Source organism: Hermetia illucens, chromosome 3, assembly GCF_905115235.1.
Source record: "Hermetia illucens chromosome 3, iHerIll2.2.curated.20191125, whole genome shotgun sequence".
In the NCBI taxonomy this organism is placed as follows: Eukaryota; Metazoa; Arthropoda; class Insecta; order Diptera; family Stratiomyidae; genus Hermetia; species Hermetia illucens.
This window is the reverse complement of record NC_051851.1, coordinates 38,219,100-38,234,230: the sequence shown is the minus strand read 5'-3', so window position 1 is coordinate 38,234,230 and position 15,131 is coordinate 38,219,100. Positions and strand designations below refer to the sequence as shown.

General features: G+C 43.0%; 1 protein-coding gene across 1 annotated transcript in view; it reads right to left on the bottom strand.

Moving 5' to 3' along the window:
• LOC119652995 overlaps positions 1 to 15,131 on the bottom strand; it is a 242,139-nt gene that overhangs the window by 198,911 nt on the left and 28,097 nt on the right. Inside the window, exon 2 of the mRNA XM_038057422.1 lies at positions 11,389 to 12,351. Within this exon, the coding sequence (XP_037913350.1) occupies positions 11,389 to 11,440 (52 nt within the window). The 5' untranslated portion in view covers positions 11,441 to 12,351. The remainder of the gene's footprint in view (positions 1 to 11,388; positions 12,352 to 15,131) is intronic.

Genomic DNA, 15,131 nt, shown 5'->3' with positions numbered 1-15,131 from the left:
AACTATAGTCGACGGGAGCGGTGAAGTGGAATAACGGCTAGTGGCCTTTTTTTCTGCATCGCATTCTGGCATGATGTGGTCATGGATCCTTGACAACATTAAGATGATAGTAAAAAAGCCAAGGCCTGAAATAAACTTCAGCCAGGACCTTGGGTAGGCCTTTTTTAATGTACTTCCTGCTTTTCTTTTCCTATTTTTTTGCTTGTGTTAGAATTCTTTGGGCATAGTTGTTGGCATTAGAAGCATATTATCATCTTTGAGATATATCCGGAGAGCGTTAACCACAAAAGTTAGGGGAATCTTTACATTTTGATCATTTTGCTGTCCCTAAGATAAATTCCGAATTAAGGAATCAGAATATCTTTGCAATTTTTTTGGCAGAATATTTCCTTTTTTTAAAGGATGAAGCACCAAAAAAGTTGTCAGTGACGTGAATGTAGGCATATGTGACTATCAAGTACATGGTTTCTCTCTTTATGCAGTACTTGACACTGAATAGCTTTTTGGTATCTTTTCACCTCATACAGGCGGCATACCTCTTTGCCGGTCCCTTTTGCAAAAGATGTTTATTGTCATTCAATGTGGTGTAATTGAAAATTTTCCTTTCACCGAAACAGGCGCACCTTGGCTCCCGTATGCGTCAGATTAGGAATGAAATGAATGACAAAAGGGGATACCTGAGAGGTATCCTTTACAAAGAGCCTAGAAAGGAAATTACTTGTAACCTGTCTTCTCTCATATATTCTGCTCACAGAATGCTTTGGTTGAAATGGAGCATTCACGTCACTCACTCATACTGTAAACCCTACCCCATATGCTTAGGCGGCAAGCCAAAAAATGGTACGTCCTCCGAACAAAGACGAACAGGCGTCGGATACTTAGAAGAAAGGACTGAGAAGATCCGGTGAACAAAAAGCGCTCACTTATAATTATGTTTGCACTATCAAGTTCAATTAGCTTCATTGTCTGCTGAAAACTCTTAGAATCGCTGAGTAATGCTCGAGCTGAAGTGCAAAATAAATAACTTTGAAATGTGTCTAATAAAGGGCATATTTATTGTATCCTTCAGCCCTGTATTCCAGCTATTAGGTTGTTAGTTGTTGTTTGAGCGCATTGCATGCTCAAGGGGCGAAATGAATGCCGCTTTTACTAAAATAAGAAAGGATGCTCCTTCCGCTGTGAGGTGATTTTTGTCTAGGAGCAGTCCATAGCAAAGTTCGAAGTTATCTCAGATTAGATAAGCAAATATCTGTACAACTTAAGTTGGTGGCTGATTGTGCAGATAGCTCCGAACGAATACACTTATTTACGAAACTTCTCAATCGCATTAAGATTAGCCTTCAAAATTTACCTGTGGCAATTTGTTAACTAAATATTCAAACAACTGAAAGTGAAATAATTTCTTCTCAACAGATATTACTGGCCGCAGGGAGTTCAACTTTCTTCTCTCAAACTGCAATTTGCGACAGAAATTACAGTTAGTAAATTAAAGCATTCCAAAGAATATCTTTTCCAAATAAAGCACAAAACCCTTATCCATCCATTTATTCCATTTTAAAGTGTGCCCTATTGTGAAAAGCCATTAATTACGTTATCTAAAAGTTTCTTATAGCACCTTAAATACTTTAAAAAAGACACAACGGACAGAAGAAAGCTTCTCGTCCTGTTTCGCCCAAAAATTCAAGTCATATTCTTTGCTCACTTCACCCTGTGGCAATTCAAGCAGGAGCATGACAGAAGACAAAGAAATATTTTCTTTGTACGAAAGGAGGATCTCTCACCCAGGGGGCATGAAACCAGCATATTGCCATAGTCAAAGACGCTATCAAAACGATTCGCCACTTAAAAAGTAAACACAAGGGATGAAATACCCATACCACTATTAAGCAGGAGTAGTATCGGGTAACCAGCACCAAACACCAACAACCCATTGCTCAGCGTCTGAACGTTGCAGATAAAAATCATCATCACCAAAAATTTGTGGAGGCATCATTTCTTGGGATAGGGGATGTCCTGTCTATATTTTCTGCGGGAGAGTTTGTTCGAAAACTGAAATCTTATAGAAAAGAAAATAAAGTATGTGGAGTGTTGCCGATTATAAGGCATTTCAAAAACTGAATTCAGAGTTTGTTTAAATTTTGACGGTTATTTTGACCATTTATTCGAACTACGCTAAATCTGGTTACAAACCCGGTTGAGAAAAGACGAGGGATGAATCACTATTATCTAAATCGCACTGCAACACCCAAGCGTCATTGAGAATAGGTAGAATTTCCTCCTTTGTGAAGTATGGGTTATGAATCACTCAGTGATCCTACTTATCATGGTTAAACCGAATAGAAGTTTATGGGCTAGTAATCTATAGACTTCCTAGAGAAACGTTACCCGCGCCGTTTATCACTGTTCACTACTAAAGACCTCCGACTATCGTATCAGGACACGAGTTGGTTTCAGCATTGCACGTAAGCTCGTCGGCAACGCTGCCAGGATCCTCCTCATTTCCTTCTTCAGCAAAGGTCCCACCATTACAAGCAGTATGTACAGTATGTCCCACCATTACAAGCAGTGTGTTAAGTGAGGTTAGATGGCTGGACTCTGGGGAGCAATCCTCTCTCTCTTGCGGCACTACGACCACGACCAGTCCAACAAACGGAACTAAAAGTTCAAAAGGGCCCAAAGTGCCCAAAGTAGGAATGTCGGCTAGCGAAGTGAAACCGAAGGAAAATAAGAACAGTGATTGGACTAAGGTCGTGAAAAAAAAGGAACAAGAAACCAAAGGTGTGAATTTGCCCGAAGACAATTCTAATCTCCAGTAAAGTTAATCTAACGTATGCGGAGATACTGAAAAAGTGAAATGTAACCCCGACCTAACAGACCTAGGCGGAAATGTCATCAAAATCCGGAGGACCCAGAATGGGGACCTCATGTTTGAACTGAAAAAATCCACCATGGGAAAAACTGGCGGTTTTCGTAACCAATTTTCAAACTCACTTAGGGAAAATATCGCGATTCCTTCCCAAAAACATGGGATCAATATATAGTGAAAGGATCTCAACGAGGTCACATCCAGAAAAGAAAAATACTCTGCCTTGAAGCAACAATTCAAGTTGGAGGAATTCAGCGAAGAATCCATCGTGAGCTCAAGCGGCGACAATACGACTGACAGTGGAGTGGAGTGGGGACGGTTCGGATCGGAAGGGTTATTTGCCTACTAAGGGAGCAGACCTCTTTAAACAGGTGCTTCAAAGGCCTAATGTTTGGACACTTCGCGAAGGCATGCACTAGCGGCATCGATCGGTCCGACCGATGTAGAAAGTGTGGGGAAAAAGGACATATTGCAGAAAATGCAATAGAGGCCCCAAATGCGCTTTGTGCGAATGAAAGGAGGCACGGGATAACAAGCATATTGCCGTAAGTGGTAAATCCTCGGATTTTAGGATGGCGTTAACTGCAGTAAAAAAATGAAGTTAATACAAATAAACCTCAATCATTGCAGGGTCGCACAAGATTTGCTTGCGCAGGCCACTTACGAAGCCGCGATAGAGATTGCTATCATTAGTGAACCGTACAGAAATCTTGACGGTGGTGTATAGGTCATAGATTCGACTGGTGAAGCGGCGATATGGGCGCGTGGAACAGCAAAGAGACTAATGTAAGGGGGCGGTGCTTGTTAGAAACATTCGCCCAGTTGGATGTAGTTTTGGCCAATGAAGGTGATGTGAACACTTATCGGAAAGGGGGATCTGGTTCAATTGTAGATCAGACTTTTGTCAGCCCTGCGCTGGCACGTGATATGCACTGGCAAGCTAGCGACGACTTCACATACAGCGATCACCAGGCGATCACCTTTCAACTAAGGACGGAGCCACAACGCAGGAAACCCGCACCCCAGAAACCGAAAAAAAGAATACCAGGATGGGCTGCAAAAACGACGGATTAGCAAACATTCATGGAGATGTGGTTAGACCTGGCTAGCAAAGCAGGCACCTTCACGGATAGAGCTCTCCATGCCACACAAATCTCTAAAGCATGTGACATATCGATGCCTAAGAGATGCTCATTCTCCACTAAAAGACCCCCCAATTATTGGTGGAATCTGAGGAAATAACCGAGAAGACTTGGTGTTATAAAAACTTTATTCAGTTTTGCGGTTTGATTAAAATGTGAAAAACTGTATGGGCTTTGCCGATAGACCATTACGGAGCCTAAAACTCGCGGCATGCATGCAATCGTCAAACTTGATGGCGGGAATCAGTTGAAAGCGACCAGAGTGAATAGATTAGTATTAATTGACTAGAACATTTGTTGCAAAACTCAGCCTTGGTATTCTATGGCTTTGTTTTTCAGTGGGACAATAACCTTTAGTACACTTCCTTCTCGGCACCAGAATAGTTACTGTATAATGTCCAGCGCCACTCTATATGCCTCCTCAATCGGTAAATCTTCTTTTAGAATTGCCTTCTTTTAAAATTCAAGCTCAATTTGGTTGTTAAGGTTTTGTGTAACACAATACCTGATTCAAATCGATTTACTATCTGTCTATCTGATTGTCACACGCATTTTACTCGGAAACGGATACACGTATTGGGTAGGAAGGTGGTAACAGTCAGCGCTTAGGCATACAGTGAGTTACATCGTTCTACGTGAAAGCGTGAAAACGCAAAAGCGAGTGGACAAAATTTTTTTTCACTAAATATAGTCATGTGGGGTATCATATGAAAGGTCCCAATTAGCACTTTTCAAAAGCAAAGCCGCTGAGGTTGACATTCTCCCCGTAGAGTTATTTATCGCCGCACCTGCATTTACTGCTGATCTGCTGTTTCCAGAAGAAAGAAGAAGATAATCGTCAAGATTTCAAAGAAGGGGAACAATGTTGAGTCTGGCAATCTGAGGGGCATCTGCGTATTCCCCTGCCGTCATAAATACAATAGCAAAAGTAATCCTGGAACGCATCAAGGAACATCTCGAAGCTTGATCGACATAGAGTAGGTTGGCTTCTGCTTCGAATCCTCTTGCATTGACCACATCAACACCTTCCCGATCATTTTCGATTTCGATAAAATTTTCGACAGCATAAACAGTGAGCGTCTTTAGAGTGCTTTACCCAGGAGGGGTATTCTAGAGAAACTAATGGCTTTTCTCAGAGCGATATATCATCATCAACGGCGCGACAACCGGTATCCAGTCTAGGCCTGCCTTAATAAGGAACTCCAGACATCCCGATTTGACGCCGAGGTCCACTAATTCGATATCCCTAATTGCTGTCTGGCATCCTGACCTACACCATCACGCCATCTCAGTCAGGGTCTGCCTCGTCTTCTTTTTAGGATTAGGTGATCCACCCATGTTAAACTATTGAACCGGATTTTATCCACAAACGCACGGTTATGGTATCGCTCATAGATTTCGTCGTTATGTAGATTACGGATTCGTCTATCTTCAAGTGGGGTGCCAAAAATTCTTCGGAGGATTCTTTTCTCGAACGCAGCTAAGAGTTCCTATTTCTCTGGCTAAGAACCCATGTTTCCGAAGAATACTTGAAGACTGGCAAGATTTTTGTTTTGTACAGTAAGAGCTTTAACCTCATGGTGAGACGTTTCGTGCGAAACAGTTTTTGTAAGCTGAAATAGGCTCTGTGGGCTGACAACAACCGAGAGCGGATTTCATCATCGTAGCTGTTATCGGTTGTGATTTTCGACCCTAGATAGGAGAATTATCAACGGTCAAAGTTGTAGTCTCCTATCTTTATTCTTCCCGTTTGACCAGTCCGGTTTGATGTTGTTGGTTGATTGATTTTTGGGGCTAAGCTGACCGCTATATATTTTCCCGTCACTGGTGTGCAGCCCGAGGTAACCCGCTGAATGCAGCCTGCCCGATTTGGAAGAAAGCAGCTTGTATGTCTCAGGTCGTTCTTCCCATGATGTCGATATCGTCAGCATACGCCAGTAGTTGAAAAGCGGATCGTGCCTCTTGCATTTGCTTCAGCATCACGGACCATTTTTTCCTGGGCTAGGTTAAAGAGCACGCATGATAGGGATCCCTTTATAGTACACCGTTGTTGATGTCGAATGGTCTTGAGAGTGATCCTGCTGCTTTTATCTGGCCTCGTACATTGGATAGGGTCAGCCCAGTGAATTTCGTCGGGATGCTGAACTCTCTCATGGCCGTGTACAGTTTTACCCTGGCAATGTTATCATAGGCGGCTTTAAAATCGATGAATAGATGGTGCAACACGTGTCCATATTCCAACGGTTTTTTCATCAGTTGTCGCACAGAGAAAATCTGATCTGTTGCTGATTTGCCTGGAGTGAAGCATCTTTGGTATGGGCTAATGATGTGGTGGGCGTATGGGGCTATCCAGCCTAGCAAGATAGTGGAGAATATCTTATAGATTGTACACAGCAACGTGATGCCTCTATAATTATTGCACTGTGTGGCATCTCCCTTGTTATGTATGAGACAGATAATGCCTCTTTGCCAGTCGTCAGGCATTGATTCGCTGTTCCACACCTTGAGCACAATTTGATGAACTAGTTGGTGTAATTTGTTCATCAAAATACTCAACCCATCGCTCCAATATGCCTATTCGGGCATTCGGAAATCAGATTTCCCTCTTTGTCTCGGCAGGATGAGCATCGAGGTGTGCAAGGCTTCATCCTGTTGACTTGTTGGTAAGAGTTCCGCCTTCTTTGCCTGGTACAGTTGCTCCCTGTACTTTTCGAGTTCACAGACCTATTGGTACTGCCAGGCTTCCTTTTTCCGTCTGTGAAGTCGCTTTTTCGCTCGACGGAGTTCGTGATAAGTCTCTGCGCGTGCCCGCGTTCTTTGAGAATGCAACATTACTCGGTATGCGGCATTCTTCCGTTCCGTTGCTAGCATGTCTGTGACCGTATTTACGATAACATTCTTCAGGTGATTGTGAAGATCATTTGTTGATGCTTCATCTCCAGGATCTCGGTTGACTGCGGTTATTGCGGCATCCATTTTCCTCTTATAGATGTTACGGATGGCTGTGTTGTGGATGGCTTTAGTGTTAATTCTCACCTGATTGTCAAAGGGGATTGTGGGTGTTGTTGTTATTCGAGATCGTAGCACCATGCCAACGAGATAGTGATTCGAGTCTATATTGGCTCCCCCGCTTATGTTCTGACATTCATCAAGGCTGAGAGGTGGCGGCGTTCTATCAGCACGTGGTCAATTTGGTTGAAAGTGGTCCTGTCTGGAAAGACGCACGTTTGTTTGTGGACCGCTTTCCGCGCAAACCAGGTACTTCCAACAACCCTTTCGTGTGACACTGCTAACTGAATAATCCGCAGTCTGTTATCATTTATATTTGTGTGCAAGCCAACGTATCGCCTGCAACTATTCGTTAAGAAAGAGCTCCTAGCGGTCGCTACGTGCGGGTGGAGATAGGGTTTGGTAGTAGAGCTGATGGTGTTGGTTCAGCAGGCGTTTCCCAGGTTTTATGCTCCATCGTGGATAGTAATCCGCTTTTCGCCCTGGGACCTATACTACCCTTTGACCAGGAGGGTTATTCCAGAGAAACTACTGGCTATTGTCAGATCGATATATGATGGCGCACAATGCCACGTGATCCACCGAGGCAAAATATCGGAGGATTTTGACGTCCAAAGCGGGGTCCACTAGTATTATACCTTGTCACCAATATTATTTTTTCTTGTTATCGATGACGTTCTTCATGCTGCCTTGCCCGGAGGACGTGGAGAAATTTTATTATTTGCATCAATGGCATGGAAGGCGTCGATCAATTTGTATATCTAGGAAACGTGGTTTCTACTGACGGTGGCATCGAACAGGATGTTTCCTGACGCAGTAACAGTGGTAGATCCTTGTCTAAATCTAGAAATGCAGTAATCTCAATACTAAGACCAAGTTGAGGTTGTTCTGTGCTAGTGTTCTTTCTGTGTTGCTACATGGGATTAGCAGATAGAAAGTACACGCGACTGTTACTCAGAAGCTCCAAGCCTTGGTTAATACCTGCCTGCGTTTTATCATCGGAGTACATTGGCGTGACACTATCTCAAACGAGAAGTTTGGTCGGCGCACAGCGCTACCGTTCGTATGCACTGTGATTGGAAGACGTGACGGTGGATAGGTTATGCATTAAAGAAGGGCGAAAACTGCATTGCTGGCTGTATCATGCAATGGAAGCCACTTTCCCAAGATGGTCGACGACTGTGTCGCTCCAAGAGCAGTTGGCGCAGAGCAGTAGAGATATGAGAGTGCGAGCGTCTCGGAAAGTGGTGAGAGGTGCTGAAGGGCATTTCAGGCAAACGCGAACGATGGCGCGTAAACGTGGTTGGTAAAGGGCAATCATATATATTATACATTACGAGGATATAGTCTATTTGAGTTTTACTGTTCCCACTATAATATGTTGGAGGATGAGGCATCGTTTGATGAACCATGTTCATCAAAGGCACAAGTCGGCAAAATCCTTTTTTCTTATGACATTTATTGCCGTCTGTCTTTTCATCCACATGATCATTAAGGTGGCTCGGAATGATGATATAGTCGTCAGCAGGCTCGTTATAGATCTTTAAATCAAGAAGTTACCAGAAGTTATCTTTATCGGCATAAGTGAATTGATCGATTGGCTATTATAATAGTAATGTGCCGGTTATCTCAGATCGTTCGACTAAAGAAGTCGTGTCAACACAGAAACTCTGTTAAATGGCAATGACAGTTTATACTCATTATTACCGCGTTCATGTTCGATATCGCAGCTTTTAGTACCACACCAATGAAACAATCCCAATCTTGTTCATCTAATGGAAGGGGATCGAAAAGAGAGGAACATTTTATGTTAAGAAATATAAAGTAGTCTACACTGCAAAGGAATTTCAAGTTTTACTCAGACATTGTCTGGAAGATATTGAGGGGTTAGATAAGGAACATAATGTCTGTTTAAACAATTCAACTTTGCCTACCATAACTATATTTATTTAATTATTTATTTAATTTAACGGACAACAAATAGAGTAAACTCCAATTAATTATTATCCTCAAGAGGAGGAGAACGCAAAAATCTTATCTTACATTTAAAACTACTTAAAGTAGAGAAGTTAAAAGAAAAAAGTTGTAATTTCGGCAAAGCTCTGGGAAGGGAACGTTGAAAATGTTTGCGCTACGTGTGTTATAAGATGCAGGACGGCAGGTGATGTCGTCAGCGATAGAGGAGTCCATCAGACCCGAGGAAAGTTTAAAAAATGTGCATAGATCCAGATAGGATCTACGCTGTTGTAGGAAGGGAAGGTTCAGAAAGCGGAGGCGGGAGGGGTAGAAACACAGGGGAAGCTTTTCTTAAAGAAGGGGGAACGGATGAATTTACGTTGCACATTTTCAAGGGCAAAGGGATGACGGAACAATACTCGAGGGTATTCCTCACGAGGGAATTGGAGAAAGCTAAGGAGGGTCGGATGGAGTCAAAATCTGAGGAGGAGCGAAGTATAAAGCCTGACAATTGATGACATCGAGGCAATGAGTGTCAAAGCGGAGCTTATTGTCGAAAGTGACTCCGAGGTCTTGAATGGAATTTAAGCAGGATAAGGAATGTCCGTTAAGAGAGTACAAGAAAGAAGTGGGTGAGGATTTTAGGGAGTAGCACATAGAGTGACACTTTCTGACGTTTAGCGCTAAACCGTTAGTCGAGCACCAACGAATTAGAGTGTCTAGGTTAGACTGAAGGGAAACAGAATCCATAGGCGACAATATAGTGGGAAACAGCTTAAGGTCGTCTGCAGAGAGCAAACAGGGACAAGTAAGAAGGAGAGGATGGTCATTAATAAAAAATAAAAATAACAAAGGACCCACAATAGATCCCTTTGATACTCCAGAAGAGGGGGAGAAGGAGCGGGAAGTACAGTCGTCAAAAGAGACGAAGCAGGATCGGTTGGAAAGGTAAGAGCCAAGCCATAAAACAAGCGGTATGGGAACGTTTAGAGACGATAGTTTCGATAGAATTATCTTGTGATTTACAGTGTCGAAGGCTTTAGCGAAGTCAGTGTAAATGGTATGCACTTCTTGCCGTGAATTTAGACATTTGGCGGCAAAGTTGGCAAAGTCAAGCAGGTTGGAGGCAGTGGATGAAGCCGTGTTGCTCTTTCACTATGTGTTGACCAAAGTGGGCGGACAACCAGTCGCTGACATACCTTTCCAGGATTTTGGAACAGGAGGAGAGGAGGAAAATGGGACGGTAATTCTCGGCAAGCGTACGATCGCCACTTTTGGGAATAGGGATGATGGGACCCTCTTTCCATAAGCCGGGCAAATGATTTTCTTCGAGGTTTTTTTGAAAATAATGATAGGGGAAGAGAGATGGGCTTACCAGTTTTGAGCAAAAAGAGTTTTGGAAGATCATCGTAACCAGGTCCGACATTGGAATCAAGTTTGCCAAGAAGGTATTTGACAAGGATAGGGGTAAGAAGGTGAATGGTAGGCGGTGCGGGGCAGGCTACATCCACTGTCGGGGGGATTCGGAGTAAGGAGGGGGAAAATTCACTGACGAAAACTAGCGGCAGTGTAAATCACAAGATAATTGGGGGGAGTTACCTAAGAAGCCAGAGAATTTAATGGACGGAGGGGATAACTGACAGGGCAGCGGGAAATGCGAATGTGTGACGAGAAAGGTTTCAGGTTTCCGCGCTTCAGTAAGTCTTCAACACTGGACAAATATTCGTTTCTTTGGTTGCTCTCTTACCAGATCATGGACCAGAAAGCGAAGATGCTAGTGGTCAACTACTAAATTACCATGAAACCAAGGTGAAATAAAGAAACGAAAAATGATAATTTTCAAACACAATATTTAGATATGGAGAGGGTCATTCTTATTAGTTATACAGTATCTATCAAATTTGTTTCTACAAACATAAATTTACATGAATTCTAAGAATTTACTGTATATTTAATGCGTAAATTTGTTGGATTAATCTTATTTTCCGCTGTTTAACTGTTAGGTATCAACCGTTCCACAGAAAAGCCAACTCCTTCAGGACGTATGAACCGATTATAAAATTACCTCAAATTGAATTCACTTTCAATGCTTAACAAGGATACGAATGAATAAATCTTTTATGCAAAACAAGAAAAGCTTTAATTCAATGACGGCAAACTCATTCCATCCAAGGCAAATGTGGACCACTCGGCTAAGTCAACTTGATCCCCAAAATGAAGGTTCATACATATATGTGCGATAACCCCGACAACTCTCCCTTAAGAACCGGCATAAAATGTCAGCCTGTTATCGTTGGAGGGTTAACTTTAGGATATCATCTAACGCTTACTAATCAAATTAAAAACAATAAGATGGAAAATATCTTGAAAGCGGTAAAGCAAGCAAGGAGTGCAAAAACAGATAGAGAGACTTACCTTGAAGTAAACAACAGCCACAGATTATGAGAGCAGTTGAAGATAAACTCATTTTCGCAGCATAATCCTTTTGATGTTGCCGTTACATAAAATCGTTAAAGCAATCATACAGTAGGCTGTTGTTGTTCGCTGGTTTCTGCTTCATTCGCGCCTATACGGAGGGGCGTGTAGTTCGAATCATTTAATTTGCGTATAATCCACTTTTGTTTGATGCTGTCTTCTTCAGGTTTTTAAACCGCGCCGCGTACCGTGAATTGTATCTCGGTTGCTTCGAACGTGCGTCCTCCTTCCTTGTATCCTTTCGTCCTTTCAACAGTAGCAGGGCGACCTGTTAACGAACTGGAGCGAAATGCTGGCAGGCGTTTCTCGACACTTGTTCTAACACCAACACATTCTGTTCCCTACACTTGACGTGATTGAGAAGAACACATGCTTTTCGCGTACCCATTCGCACTTTTCACTCCATATCCTTGCATATCATTACAGACGCTATATGCATGACATATCATACTGGGATCTCCTTTTGAACATGTCACAGTTGCAAAGTGCAGGGAATAATTTCTCTTGACGGGGTGGAAGTGTGAAATATATTCTAACTCTTCAGCTCAAACTATCTTTGACTTCATCTCTGCAGTTGCAGGCTATACATATGGGTGTATGTTCACTCTACCCTTTACGAAACGTTTCTCGGGTTTTTGCCGTTGCTGTGAACCTTTTAGTATCCACTTAAATACTCCCTGACGTCTTTGCACGTTGTATTGTAACACTTCTAGCGTCTGTATCCGCTTCTCGTCTTTTTTTGTTCCTTTCTTTCCGTTCACCTTCACTTCTGTTCGGTAATCACACGTCTTTGTCGTTGTTCAGTGGATTCCTTTTCGGACCTGTATTGCCCTCCAGCTCCGGGTGGTGTTTAGAGGCCATACATTCCGAGAAAATTTAATTGGCAAAACCGTTAAGTCATCCCTGCAAAGACAACAAATAGACTTAGTAAAGGCAAAACGTAGGGGGGAATGGAGGAGCTACAAAACAGGCAACAAAAATCTATCCTTGGCTGCAGCTTGAATGGGAGTAAAGATGGCTGGCCCCATAAGGAATTTAAGGAATAAACACGAAGAATCCTATTGAAGTTCTAGTTACGGTGACAGTAGTACGAGGGGTCTTCGCAATAGTAAGAGGATTTGTTTCCCGGAAACAGAATAGTAGAACCTGAACAGTAGTAACGTTCTTAGTTCTCTCTCCAAGGATAGCAAATCGGAAGCATTAATCAGAGCACAGTTACGGAAGTCAATATGGGACTACTTCCAGGACTTGCTTAAGTGTATATCTGTATATATATAGCAAAAGTTCTGTTCGGGAGACGGATAGTGAAAAGCAAGCACTTGAAATTGGGAAACTAAGCGCTACTATTGTATCACTTTGGGGAGTTTTTCAAACAATCATGCTGTGTCTTTGACCAACGATTCTTTTAGATATACGAGAGTGAGCGGGATCTGAGGGAAAGGCTATAAAATTAATTGCTGATTGATTAAGGAGTATACAACACCATTGAGTAGAGATAATTGGTTCTCACTTATTTCAATTTAAATATTAAGGCCGTTTCGAAAGAGCACTCGAATTATGTAGGATTTTAACAGAGACCTGCTTGTTTCGCATCTTAGAGAAAGTTAGAAGTTTCTTCGATTTCTGGATCCACGAATTAGGTAGAATTATTATCCAGAATGCAATACTTGGATTCACAAAACAAAAAAAAATCTCGGAGACAATTACGTTTCTGTCTAAATTTTTTTATTGGAGTCAAACGAAGACTGGATTTCGGGAACAAACTGCCCCTTTCTCAGTGTATAGAGTAGATGGCTCCCGAAATTCAGTATTAGTGTAGCTTCAATAACAATGTGGACCAGGAAGGGAAATCCTTTTTGACAGCCCCCATGGCTCCTGTTGCGTGCGTAAAGTTTTACGTTTCAAGTGAGCAAACAGGTAAGCTGTGAGTGCCCTTATGGGATCATCGGACCTCGGCGTAGAAATGTCAATATGCATTGTGCGGAAAACACAATTAATCATCTGCTTTGGCCGTTTGTCTCAGAACGATTTAATTACGTGTTCCTCGAATACCTCAACTCCAAACAGATTCAGTGTCTGTCCGTTGAATTGGATATCGAAATCGAATTCCAGAAATCAAGCCGATCGCTTTCGACCACGCGCCAGAAAACCAGGATTAAAATTGGGCTCACTCTGTAGTCAGCAACGACGAGAAGATAACGACCGCAGGTGTAATAAAAAATTTATTGATAATATCGCGAGGAAGGATGTCGCGGGGCCTTCTGCAGCCCGTTTTGGTGGAGGGACCCGGAGGCGTGGTTCATGGTATTCGTCGCAGACGTGCTGAGCGAGTGCTCCTACGCCCGGCTGAGGACTAGCTCATCAGGCGATCGCACATCCAACCAGCTGTTTCGGGAAATGAAGCAGCTAGGTGGGAACTAGGTTAGTTCGAAATGCCTAAAGTCCTTGTGGCTGACTGCATCAGGGCCAGCGGGTAATCTTTGCTTGTGTCGATAACTGTTCCCAAGAGGAGTTGGCCGTGACTGCGGATAAGGTACAAGAGGTACACGCGCTCCGTGGTCACGGAGGTGTCTAGCGATTCCGCCGACGTGATGGAACTTCGGATACAATTGGCCGCGCTTACAAACAATGTGGCTACACTGACGGTGGCGGTGGATGCTTTGCGTTCCAGAAAGCCCTCTCGAAGTCATTCAACAGCCGTCTCGAGAAATGGGAGTTCCGGTTGCTGCGCTGCGGTCCACATCGAAATCCGAGTGTGCTAGTACCATCGTAAGTTTGCCGATGAAACCACGTGATGTACCACCACATGTACTTTTTCTTCTCTTTTGTCACGGCGCTCACTACTTATAATCCTCTCTGCTCATAGATCCCTTCCTTGAACCGCACTCAATCAGCTATTGTGACTCTCCTTCGGGACGTGGTCAAAAAACTGAGTAGCACCCGAGAAAAGAGCTTTGCCGAATTCTTATTAATATTCTCAGGTTGATTCAAGGTCGTGCGATCAGCAGGGTAGCTCTTCCACTACCAAGCGATAGCTGGATCATGTAAGTGGTGGATGTTGTACTTGGTAGTTCGCAGTTCTCTATTTCTGTGAAAAGCATGGTCATAACACGCAAGCGAAGGCAAATGACCATTGGATGGAACTTCTGTCCATTGTTAAAAGGTTGCCATGAGGTTAGTTGATTGAATAAGATGCCACCAAGGTGTTGTCAAAGTCTACTTTGGCATTCAGATCACCCATCGCGATAATAATGTCGCCTTTAAAAAGCATGTCCTGAATTAGAATGGATCCTTTTTCACACTGAAGTACTCCACAATGGTCTTCGACAAGGGGATGCCCTATTATGCGTCCTCTTTAACCTGGCCCTCGAGAAAGTGATCCGTGATGTTGAGGTAAATGCAAGAGGTACGATCCTCTTTAAGTCCACACAACTACTGGCCTATGCTGACGACATCGACAACATGGGAAGAACCACCCGAGACATACAAACTGCCTTCATTCAGATCGAGCAGGCGGCCTGAGATCTTGGGCTGCACATCAATGAAGGCAAGATAAAGTATATGGTGGCAACGTCAGCACCGAAAACCAACCAGCCAATAACATCAAACCGCACTGGTCAAACGGGAAGAATAAAGATAGTAGAATACAATTTTGAGACTGTTGATAATTTCTCCTATCTAGG